A 13,464-nucleotide genomic window follows, 5' to 3' on the forward strand; every position below is an offset into this window, starting at 1 on the left:
GGACTTTGTTCTGTATTAGCCTCCACACCGCATTTTGCTTTGAATCACTATAAACGGCGTATCACTTTCGAATTGTTGCCACCAAATATTACCGTCCTGTATTATATTTAAAGAAATTAAATAATGAAGAATCTGCATGATTGTATGCATGTTTCTTGCATTGTGAAAAAACAACGGTACCTAAATCCATCAAATACTGAATAACGTAGTTCTCCACCCGAACATGGGCATGTGGAAGATCGAATTTTGAATTTCAAATTTGTTTTATTGTATATTTAATATTTTCTTAAAATTTAACGAATTTTCCATTAACAAACTCAAACGATTTCAAACCGAGCAAGGGCAACACTATACGAGAAAAAAAAACATTATCTCCAACTCGCGAGAGTATCGGAAATTTAAAAAAAAATCTAAAGATATGTTGTTTTTAAATGTTTTGGGATTTTGTTGTTGAATAGAATTTTATGTGACGTAAGCTCCAAGAATGTGATATTTGATAAATAAAGTAAACGCGCAAAAGGTTAATAATAAAAAAAAGTAGTTTTGTACCAAGAAAACGGAATACTGATATGATGAAAAGACTGAAAAATGCAAAAAAAAATGTATGCCAACTCTTAACGCTGCGTAAGGTAATCTAAACGTATAAATAAGTGAGAAGAAAATGATGTTTGATAATAAAACTAAAAAGACAAAAACAAATGGGTTACTAGGAGTGAGTGTAACTGCAGACTGGTAGACTGCGAGCTCATAAAGAGCGTACAATACCTTAACAAACCCTTTTGGGCGACCATTAAAATTTGAAATCTTTCAGATTTTTATTAGCTTTTTTTGCTGTTGTTGTTGTTTTATTTTGCTTTGTTTACTTAAGTAACATCAGTCGAACCTCCCATCAGCAGATTATCACAGGAAACACGGTTTTTATCTACTATTAGGAGTGTCCATTAAGCCGGAGTGCAATAGCCTTCTACTTCAAGAATCCTGATATTTACAATTATCCATTAATGGTATTTACAATTATCCGTTAAAGGTACTTACAATTATCCGTTAATGGCGAATGTTTGTTAAAATGGAATGTTCATTAACAAAGATTATAAAATATGAATCTGCATCTTCAATATTTTGAGCAAAAATATTGAGTACATTTTATTTAACTAAAATCGCAGCTTTTATGAATTTTAAATTATGTAATCGGTAATAATTTTCGAAAAGCGTAATTTTATTTATGGCTACGTAGTTTGGTACAATTGTACCAATTATGTATAAATATTTTACCAATTCAGAAGACATTATAAAAAAGAACAGTTTTACAAACTGTCATAGTATTTTTGTTTTTACAGTTACAGCAATTACGAAAAAAAGTTGAATAAAAATTTGCATTTTAACGTAATTTCTCCTTTTATAGACAGTAGATACACAGATCTAGGATATTAAATAAAATTTGAATTTTTTTTATTCTAGTATAAAGCAAGTATTTCTTATATCTATGAGTTCTACATCATTTATTATCATTATCATCAAATATTACAAAGCTTATCAGGCTATCATCACTAAGAAATGTTATCTGTAACTGCAACTTTTTAATTTGCTGCGCCGCCTAGGAAAACATTGTGCTCTGTATAAAACAGAATCTGGTGATGTGTCGGCGCAGATGAAAAACCATACAGCCTTGTTACTTCAGACGTAAGTGAAATCATTTTTTATCTCTTGAAATTCATTATTACTTTTGTGAGAATACTTATAATTGTAGTAGTAATGACTTTTTAATATAGAATAAAAATAAGGTACAGAAATTGTATTTATTATGAAATATTAATTTTGAATATAGTAGCAATCACTGTTACGGATATACAACATTTAATTTAGGAAGTATCTTGATTAATGATCGAAGGTTATTAGGTTATTTTTAAAGTAATTGTTTCAAATTTTAACGAAATGAATTGGTTAAGACTTTATATACTGCATTTCAAATAGCAAATGTATTTTGCTAACATAATTCGCATTTAACATGTCAAAATTTGTGATAGATTTTCTTTTATTTAAAATTGCCATGAATATAATTTTTAAAGGTAAAATTACTTTAAGATGAATATAAAATTTGGTCAGATAATTTCTCATGATTTATTTCAATGTAATTTTTTTAATATTGAAAAATTCCTAAACAGTTTGTAGTGTTTCCGGATGTGAAGTTTTTAACGAATGTTTCATAATTTCTATTTATTAAACAATTGATTAAAGCTGTTCCATAAAGGTAATTTGTAGCAAATGCGGCATAAGGATTTATTTCACGTTTCCAAATTATGACATTGTCTTCTACTTTATTACCGTACTATTAATTCAACTTCTTAAGCTTTTAATACATTTCCCTTACGGGCGTTATAGCAGATATAGGAAGGACTTTCCTAACAGATATAGAAGAATGTATAAGCGGTTTCCAAAACCTATCGGAGTTCTTGCCAAAATATATTTAAAGCTGTGAAATCCTAATACAAACATTATGTTTAATATAAGCTTTGTAATATTTACTTAAAAGTAAACCTTCCAAGCTGTGTCGGTAAGAAGCATTTTAATCAGAGTAACCTTTTAGGTACGGCATTCTATTTTTAATTTCCTACGAATTGTATATTTAAAATAACCTTTCGGATATATTTGTGATATATAAAACTTCGTGACATATTTGTCGAATAACTGATATTATTACACGCGCTTGTAAGATCATCAGAAAAAAATTTGTCTCTCGAGTCAAATCTTTGAGCTTTGCTGTAATTTGATGCGCGATTAACTGAAACACGTTACCATTTAAGCTCATGTTTAGAAACAAGTTTCATGAATCTAGCGTTTTCAACCACTTGGAATAAAACTCGGGAAAACTGCAAGTGTTGAACTGCTTTGAACCCTTCAGTTACTAGCCTAAACTTCGGAGACATTTGTTCTCGTAGCCTGATAAGAAATAAAATTACGTTCAGTAAAGGAATGGTTATAATCCAGCATTCATTAAAACAAATCAATACACTTAATTTTAACATGTTTGTTGCCCCCCAGCTTCTATTGGAGTCACGCAACATTATAAAATTATTCCAACACTCCTTTTGGATGCGGGAGACCAGTTGCTGAACACTATTAGTTCCGTTCCTATGTTCGAATTCCTAGAGATGGGAGTCTGCCTGGGCGTTTCGTGGCTTTTCCCTCCAGTATAACATGTACACAAGCCAGTTTACCTTAGAAAGCCGTCCACGAAGGCATCCCTCCTCCTAGATGAGATAGCCCTCCTGTGTTTTACTATAATCAACTAAACCTTTTGGAACAGGAATCTTTCGTGTACTAAAAAGTACATTAGAAAGTTAAGTAACATTCTTTGCTTCGCCAGTATTTCTAGCACGTTAGAAACAGTGAAGAGTTAAATATTTTTCGTTTTGGCGTAGCATTTAGATATATACGGTGGAACTTTCTGAAGTTGGATCCTAGCAGAACCCAACTTATGGTTTGATGCGGCCCATTTATATGGCGCGTATCGATGTGTAGATGGACAAAGTGAAAGGAGTGTGCAATGCCAAGTTTGTGCAATTCTGGGATTTTTTTTAAGTGAAAATAGGTCGATGTGTACATGGATACCAAGTTTGTGCAATTTTTTGACTTATTTTCAGTTGGCGATTTTCAGAAACTCGCGAAGCAGTGGATGATTCTTCCCTTTCCCAGTTTGTCGCCAAGTGTATGGGCTCTCCTAGGATTTTACCCTTTCTGATTATAAGCACCGTTAATTTCAAAATTATGTAGAATTGTCATGTTCCTGGCGTGTTTTCGAATATACATGCGGCAATAGCCAACCTCGCTTTCGAGTACCACACTCATGTTCGAGCAGATTTCGCACTTTTAAACGTCATTTCTCTGAATGCCCACCGCTGTAAAAATACAAATATCGCCCATATAGATGTTTATTTTTTCCGACAGAAAGTTTTGTTTCTTGTTAAAGTTTTACTTTATGAATAGTACAGCACCTATGAGCCGGTAAACAAACATTTTTACTGATTCATAAAGTCCTCAATGAGTTGACGACCTTTTGTGGGGATGGGATAATCAAAGTAATTTCGATATTGTGTGATTGAGGTTTATAGTTGCAGTAATAACTAATTTTTTGTTAATGCGTCAAACCTTTTCTAATAGACGGGCACTTTGTTGCGGATTCGTCGAGAATGACCCAAACCCATAGGTTCTTCAGCAGTTGATCGCAGTAAAACGGGATCCTCGTAAATCACAATGGTCAACCGATTTACAAGCGCGAGAAAAGGAAAGATCTATTTTAATTTTGAGGTAGGATTCTTCAGTAGAATTCTAACTTAGGTAATCCTATTCCTATGACGGGAACGGCGGTAGAACATATAAAGCCTTGATTTAGCTAGTATACATCTTTGGAATTTAAAATATTGTATTTCTCATGTAAATGAAATAACCCGGAATAAAGGATAAAAAGAAAAGTTTGTCGTCGCTTTACAGCAGAAAGAAGGGGTATTAAGTTTGTGGAGATAAACCAATACTAGGTGGATAATATTTTCAAATACCATTCAATACGTTATTGTTGCTGTTCAATAAATCATTGTAATCAGTTGTAGAGCAAACACTATAATGAACTCTTTTATCGTATGTTTCTTATGATAAATATTTCTTGTTTTCATTAACTTAATATCATATGTATTAATATTTATTAAGTGGCCTTAAAAGTAATAGTTCAACTGCGACTTGTAGTTGGGATAGTTGATTTCTGGCAACAGAAAATAATTAAATGCTATTAACGCGAGCTACTTCGATTGGAGCCACATTTTTACAACGTTTTATTATTAGACTACATATCGCACTAAAATAGTTTTATAAAAGAAATTTGGGTACTTTCTGATTATCCTCTCGGCACTCCCACTGAGAAGTCGCGAAAATTTGTTAATGAAGCAAAGCCATATTTCGACAAAATAGTTCTGCGGCAATTCATCCAAGTAGCCAGAAACTATTTATGTGGCAAAGCCGGGAATACAAGTAGTACATGTCTGTTTTAACAGGTTCTCAAAGAGCAAATTTTACAGAGCCGAGCTCCTGTGAGTCTGATTTTTAAGCGAAGAAGGATTACTGTGCATATTGGAAAACGGCGTAAACTAAAAGTATTTCTGAAAAACTAAGTATTTTATTACCGATGTTTTTTGCCTTTTATTGAGGGATTGCTATTGCATGGAATTTAGCTCTCCTGTGGTTAGAAAATGATTTGCCTTTCATGCATTAGCACGGGGAAAGATTAACGCGCGACTTTTCGGTGGGGAATGCAGATAAGTTTTCCAAAATTTATACATGGGAGGGGGGAAGACTTGACCAACCATTTGGCGATGGTCGCGCACATATTGGAGGTGACAATGAGTTAAACAAAATATTTATTTTATATACCTGCGACGTAGATGGCATTCTAATTCTGTAAAAGTCCCTAGAATTTAAAACTTTTTGTACATTGCGTAGACAATTTTAGAAACATTTTAAATCGGTGTAATTAAATTTCACCATTTGTTTCCTCTTAGATGTTGTTGATACTTTGTTTAATTTGGACTTTGAAAGCCTGGAGGACAGCATCACAAGAGGTAAATATCTATTTTGTTTGCTTAGCAATTTTTTGCTTAGAATCTTTTTTGGGGAAAGTGCAGAATCGCCCATGAATGCTTGGCTCGTTTTTAAGAATTGCACATACTCGGTAACCATGTACAAATCGACCTATTTTCACTTGAAAAAATCTCAGAATTGCACAAAAATGGCACTGCGCACTCCCTTTACTTTATCTATGTACACATCGACCTATTTTCACTTAAAAAGTGAAAGAAAATTGACAAAAATCCAGTTGTTCTTACCCTTGTAAAAAGCGCCAAACAAATAAGTGGGCGATTCTGCACTTTAGCCCTTTTTTCTTATAAAGAAATAGATTCTTATTAGAATTATTTTTTCTTTACCTCAAACAGTTTATAATTCCTTTTATAATTTACGAATATTTTGGGGAGAAAAGAATGTAAGGAAAAGTTTTTGGAGAATTTATTTAAAAATCGGTTAGCAAGAATTTAAAGAGAAATTAACAAAACAAAATCAATGCCAGATCATTCTCCTCATAATTTTGATTTTAAAACACTGTAACGTCTTTTTACATCAGCTGGAACAAATCAAAGCATATCTGCTTTCAAAACTCGTCTTATTGGGCTCCTTAACCCTTTTAGTGCCCAGTGAAAATATCGTACCTGTGCGAAGAAAATCTGACCAATTTGCTAAGATTTGGGGAAAAGCTAATAAAAGCAAAACTAAAAATATTTACAAAATTCAAAAAGCAGCATATTATGAAATAAAGATTAATGTCAGTTGTATTTCAATATTGAAAATCCTACGAATAATATCAATGTAACACCACATAAATACTCCAAAAATAGTTCTCTTAATTCTTTTGCAATGAAATTGAACCAGTCATAACGTTCTGTAAATTTATTTTGAGATGAAATTTTCTCGAAATGCGAATAATAAGGCGTTATCTGATACAAAAATTTACTTTTCGAAACTGTTGCGAAAGACTATAATCGTCGTTCGGCAATAAAAGGGTTAAAGCACTCTGTAAACTATCTCGTTAAGTTTGTTTAGTAAATGTAACTTAACCCTTTGACTACTAACGGGGCATATATGTTCCACTAAAGGTTAAAAAATTTTTACTGGGTTAAGAATAATTAGAATCTCCTGCATATTTGAGGATCTTCTCCCAATAGTTGGAAAATCAAGGCACTGCTATGCTCGTTGTACACAAATGAACATAGAGAGAACAAATGTGAGTTGCTAATGTTTATGCAAAAAATGCTTTACCCTGTACCATACGATGTAAATCTATTCCATATAATAGGTGTGCTTATAGTTAGTCAATTGCTACGTGTAAGACATATGTATCTCATCATTAACTACTGCTGGGACATATTTGTCCCAGCCTTTGGCTTGAAAGCAGTTTGTGAAAAAAAATCCCAAATGGTAAATTTACCTTATTTATGACATGTTTTGTTCACTTGGATAGGAAATGGGGTAAAAAAAATTAATTCGTAGTCTAAGGGCTAAGCGACAAAAGGAATTGTATTGTACATGATCTGGCATATCGTGTACAATGCATAATTCTAATAACATATAATTTTTCTTTACAGTATACCTTTAAACTGTTTACGGTATGTATGTAATTTGTGAAAGTTAATATTTAAATAATATGAAATTGTTCACTTGAAATCGAAATCAAAGGGCCAGTTGAATCGAAAAAATTTCCATGTTAAATTCTTCAAAAATCTTGGTATCTGCAGTGTTCGCCGAGTATATTTAAAACTTGGTTTTCAGTTTTAAAAAAGGGCACATTGTTTTCGTCCTGTGATCTCAAAAAAAGAGCGAGATTAAAATTATTACTAATTTTTGCAGATGTGAAGAACTGTGCCCTAAACTTAACTACATTAAAATATTTTTCAGAAAACTGTGAAACGAAACATTCTATCGAGAACTTAAGATAAGCTGGGTAATTATCACCCAAAGGTACCTTTCCGAATTTTGAAACATTTTTTTTTTCCAGAATAGTAAGTAGGAGTTTCTTTCCGCCATCGGACAGAACAGCTGGCTCACTGGGTTAGGGGCTCTTCAGCCTGTTCGATTTCGTCGATGAGCATAAGTAACAGCAACAGAAAGTAAATTAAAAAAAAAAAAAATTAGTACTCCGGGAATTGTAAGCTTAATGCTGTGTTCTCCGGGAATTGACCACTGTAAGTGAGGAACATTGAAAGGTCGTCTAGAACATGGAAAGAATATGAATGGCGGGGACTGAAGGGAAACTTTTCACCATCATCATGGTACATTTTGGACATACGAATATATTAGCTAATGTATTATACACAACTATATTAGCCGCTCAACCCGTATAGTGGTTAGCGCCGCTGAATGTCGTGTCGAACGGCCCGGGTTCGAATCCCGGAGAAGGCATTCATGTTTGTTAAATGTATAGCTTAGGTGCGGCATGGCGGCACTCTAAATATGCGATGAGCCGAAAGTCCTCTCGTTTGATTTGCTGGAAGGGTTTGGAATGGAATACCCTCGGGTCCTCCCCCCCCCGCCGGAGGAGGGATCCTCATCAAAATTTGGACGAAAGTGAGCAAAATTGCACTATCACCTCTAAGGTGCTCAAGGTTGTAGCCAACGACAAGGCTAAACTAGCCCCTTCGCGCCGACTGTCACGTATACGTGCCAGCAACGAACGCACTTATCTACCGGCCGACACGCAGGCGTGCCAGAGGATTGTTGCGTTCTCTACCGACTGTCACGTATTTGTGGCAGTACTTTGGAACGATTTTCAAACTATAAATTCTGCCACAAGATGGCACTGTATGTCCATATGGTTTCAGATACATGTAAATTAGACCTTCTACTCGAAATGAGAGAAGCATGACTCACATACACGTGTTTTTGATTATATAAACAAACTGGGAAATAAATGTTTCCGAATGGCGTGATTTATGACGTCTCTTTAAATCGCACTTTATTCGCATGTGGTAGTTGTTTATTGTAAGTAGAAGTTTTATGTGCGATAAAGCGTTGAGTATTTCCGTTTACAGTTCAGTTTTTAGAAAATAATTAGATCTTGTTAGACGTGAATTCTTTCTGTTTTTACCGTTTCAATGTCGAAGCGTCGAAAATGTTTAACAGAGCATGAAATAGCAGAAATGATGCAAAATATTTCAGATATTGATTCTGAAAGATTAACTGAAAGACATTTTCCAAAACTTTGTTCAGAAGAGACTGATAAGAAAATGAGACGACGATGCTTCGTTTGTTCACATTATCGAAAAATCCTCCAAAACGGCAAATGAGTTATTACGAGTGCAAGGAATGTAACGTAGGACTGTGTGTAGATCCCTGTTTTCAAATTTTTCATACGAAAAGAGAATTTTAAGTAATATATTTAGTTTTCAGATGTATAATGTTAAAATTCATAAAATGGTGAGTAATTAAAATAAAATGTGTAAAATATGCATTTAAACAAGAAATAAGGTAATTAAAGTATATATGTATAAAAATATTTATAAAGCATAAGCCGTTTAAATACTCTATAGAGCATTATTAAACAATGCGTTGATACTTCGGAAATTTCATGGATTTAGGCTTAGTAGCAAAAAAGCCCCCGGCCCTGGAGAGACGCTCGCGTAAGACAATGCCGGCCTCAGCGATAAGCGCGCGTTTTCGCTACCCGGCTCGAAGGGGCTAGCGCTACTTGCCACGATGCATTTTGTGGGTTTGGGCTGATGCTACGGTCAGAGAAGTGAACATAAGTAACAACAACAGCAAGTATAAGGACAGGAACTAGGACTATTAATTTACAGTGCCAAAGCCATATAATATCTTAGCGGCATCATCAGACCATTAGAATTAGATATTGATGTTATGATTTCATTTGCGGCTTTTCTACAGATTTCTCATTTGAATCAAGAGGCTTTGTGATGAATGTTTCCTTTGGCTTAAATTCGCATCATAAGCGATGGGAAAATACTCAAATATTTCAGCTTCTACATTTTGTGTGTGTAAAATTTAATTTCCTTAAAAAAAAATGGATCCCATTTGTTTATAAATCACAATCATGCTTTCGATAACCCTCATTTTCCTTATAAAATGTTTTATGTGCACATTTGAATTATATTTAACTGCACATCATTATTGTAGATAAGTACAGAAAATCAGGGTTAATCTTTGGATTATGGTAACTTGGTGAAAATTTGGCGACCAACCCTGCTACAGCAACCTGCTAGTTTTTGTTTGGACGCCGTTTTGTTTTCACGAAGTGAAGGCATTTTTTTTTTTTTTTACTCGCCATTTTTTTTCCAACAATCTGCTAGCCAAATTACGCTTATGCTAGAACTTTTATGGAACAAAAGTGCTTAATCATGACGAAGATTAGGTGCGAAATTGGGAGAAAGTACAGAATCGCAAACTGCTTGCCGCGTTTTTAAGAATTTCACATACAAGGTATCCATGTACAAGTCGACTTATTTTCACTTAAAAAGAAAAATATCTCAGAATTGCACAAAAATGGCATTCCGCACACTCTTGACTTTATCCATGTACACTGCTAAAGTCCTAGCTAGTAACCTTTATCGCCTTACCAAAATGTCGCCAAACTACCTGTTACCATATTCCAAAAATTAGCCAAAATGAGCTTTGATATAGCAGACAAAATATTACAGTAATTATTGTAATGATAATTTTTGCTTGTTGGGTAACCCTTGAAATGATTTCCAGCGCTGACAAATGCAAAGTAAAATGTAGAGCTACCGCTCTGAGTATTTTATTGGGATTAAATTATTATTATAGTTTTTGAGAGAATTTTGGAGTACTTAAATTTTGACAATAACGTACAATAATTGTTTCCATAGGGGGACAAGATTTACTGCTCTTGCGAAAAGGTGCAAGTCTGTAGGAATTAATAATAACAAGCAGGGAAAACGCCAAAATTTTAAATTTTTGGAAGAACATTTTACCTTGCCTGAATGGGGTGAAGGATTATTACAAAACGAGATGATAATGAAGGGGGAAATATGCAAAAGATAAGCTAACTTCAGCTTATGACTCCAGAATGCAATTTCCTGAAATTAGCTTTACTTTGCGTAGGATATAAATTTTAAAAAAATATATAAATTGCTTAACCAAATCTTTTTGTCTTTCCATTCGATAGACTTTTATCACTTTCATAAAATATTTCGGGCACCACTCAGAACTTGCTCAAGAAACACGGTTAATGTTACCAGAATTGCATTACCCATATCGAACACATTTTAGATGTTGTAAAAAATGCATAATTCAGTAAATGTTTCATATGTAAAAAACAGAAATGTCATATAAATTGCTCTAAATATATGGCTATAACTTTATTTCTCTAAACACTCCTAAAACCGTACTTTCATTCCAAAATTTTCTAAACATTAGAAATTCTTATAAAGTTAAACTGAGGATGGAAGATTTATGCAGATAAATTTTTGCCACGGTCAGTATGAAATAAAACATCCAATTTTCAAGGTATTCATTGCATTTTAATGACGTCGGTATATAAAATTCGATATTTTTATCGGCAATATTGGCAAAAACAGTAAAAGAAATTTCAGATCCGTGTTATTTTTTCATGACAATTTTTATTTGATTTCAGTGAATTCAAGAGAATAACAGTCAATTAGCTAAAGTTTCAAAATATCGGTAGCTCACTTTAACCAGGTCATTCAACCTCCTACGGCCCACTAGCGGTGTCTCTGAACACTGGCAGTTCCGGCTTGGATTCGAATCCAGGCGAACGGGTTGGCTGCATGGGCGCTTTCTGGGTTTTCTTAATGTGTAACGTGTATACGAGCTAATTTACCTTAGAACGTTCTCCACGAAGACATCCTTCCTCTTAGGCATATAGCCCTAGCGCGCTTTGTCATAATAAACTAAACCAAATTAACCTCCTGCGAATAGTTGAATGCTGTGGCTGAATTCCATCGCTTTTTTGATGGCCCATATTCATTTCAAATACCAGCAGTTTTATCTATACATAGTTTCATGGCTTTCTTAATGGCGCATAATCATTTTAAGTATGAGCGGTTTTCTCTATGTAGTTTCTTGGCTTTCTTAATGGCCCATATTCATTTTAAATACCGGCAGTTTTATCTATACATAGTTTCATGGCTTTCTTAATGGCACATAATCATTTTAAGTATGAGCGGTTTTCTCTATGTAGTTTCATGGCTTTCTTAATGGCCCTTATTCATTTTAAATACCGGAAGTTTTATCTATACATAGTTTCATGGCTTTCTTAATGGCACATAATCATTTTAAGTATGAGCGGTTTTCTCTATGTGGTTTCATGGCTTTCTTAATGGCACATAATCATTTTAAGTATGAGCGGTTTTCTCTATGTAGTTTCATGGCTTTCTTAATGGCACATAATCATTTTAAGTATGAGCGGTTTTCTCTATGTAGTTTCATGGCTTTCTTAATAGCCCATATTCATTTTAAATACCGGCAGTTTTATCTATACATAGTTTCATGGCTTTCTTAATAGCGCAAAATCATTTTAAGTATGAGCGGTTTTCTCTCTGTAGTTTCATGGTTTTTTTAATGACCCATATTCATTTTAAGTACGGGCAGATTTCTCTATATGTAGTACTCAATGAAATCATCCCTCGTCATTCTCAGGCAGCTGTTCTAATTAACGCTTTTATCATAAGCAAATAATCCAGTATAAACTTCGTTTCTAGATAAAGCTCACCAAATATTTTATTAAATGAACGTTTAGCTTGTTGGTGTCTACAAAAACAGTTGGATACTATTCATGCAGAGCCTTTTAATGGCCTGGTTTTGATATTACTTTCATAAATTTCTTTACCTAAAAGAAACTTTAAAGCTGAAATAATACAAGGCCAAAATTGCTGTTTGAGGAAAAAAGCATATCTTTTTCGAAATTTTGTAGGAAGGTATATACTCAAACCTGTTTTTGTGCGGTCTTTTTTTGTGGAATTTTTTGTGCGGCATATGAAAATTTCAAACTGGAACATAATTGAAAAAGTTATTAACCCTTTGCACTCCAGCGGTGCCTCTCAGGCACCACTGCATGTGATGCGATAACTCGAGCGGTGCCTGAGAGGCAACATCCGAATCGATGTGTTTATTTGTTTTTGACCTAAGGAATATCGCTTGAGAGATCTACTTGGCCTTTTGTAGATCATATTACGAGGTGTCTGAATAGCTATAAGGATGTCTTTGCAATAAAATAAAGGTTGTCTTTGCAATGCTTATGCGATTAAATGTCTTATCTCAAAAATACTTGCGACCGCGGAAAAAACTGTCTTCGACATCAGTTCGAACTCAACCTTCTTGCCGATCGCAGTATTTCTTTCAAAGTTATTGAGCCCAATAAGTACGGAACACGACGAAGAAGTTACTCCTAGCGAAGATGAGTTTAATGTTCCGGCAATAACGAACGAAATTACATCACTACATAGACAGCTTGCACATGAGAATGAAAACGGAAGTGATAAAGATAGTGACGACGTTAGAGGAGCAAGAAGACGAAAAATCCGAATAATCGATAGTGAATCTGCAAGCCAAAGTGATTGTACAGAAGAGACTGAACCTTCAGAATGGACACTGTGCACAGAAAAGCGCCTCGAGCGCAAAGGGTTAAAAATGTCATTATTCTTGTAATCGATGCCAATTCTGGAAAAACTTCAAAATTCCAAAAAGAGCTTCATTATTATATATCTGGCTACCGAGACAATACAAGCGTCTAGTGAAACAAGTCGGCCCAAAAACTGATCACCGACTACATGGTAACTGAAATAAAGTCAACGAGTGCGAGATAATACTTCAAGTGACGAAAGCCATTTTGAAACAGTTTACCATACGAAATTTTGCGTATTGTTAGACCACGAA

The 13,464-nt window shown here is 34.2% G+C and overlaps 1 protein-coding gene across 1 annotated transcript in view; it reads left to right on the forward strand.

Moving 5' to 3' along the window:
* Window positions 1-1,617: 1,617 nt before the first annotated feature.
* The window catches only part of LOC118198080 (uncharacterized), a 122,421-nt gene continuing 110,574 nt past the window's right edge, over window positions 1,618-13,464 (forward strand). Inside the window, exons 1-2 of the mRNA XM_035369677.2 lie at window positions 1,618-1,680; window positions 5,547-5,606. Of these exons, the coding sequence (XP_035225568.1) occupies window positions 5,547-5,606 (60 nt within the window). The 5' untranslated portion in view covers window positions 1,618-1,680. The remainder of the gene's footprint in view (window positions 1,681-5,546; window positions 5,607-13,464) is intronic.

Source organism: Stegodyphus dumicola, chromosome 2 (genome assembly GCF_044657685.1).
Source record: "Stegodyphus dumicola isolate Sdum_Otavi_A_Nest chromosome 2, ASM4465768v1".
In the NCBI taxonomy this organism is placed as follows: domain Eukaryota; kingdom Metazoa; phylum Arthropoda; class Arachnida; order Araneae; family Eresidae; genus Stegodyphus; species Stegodyphus dumicola.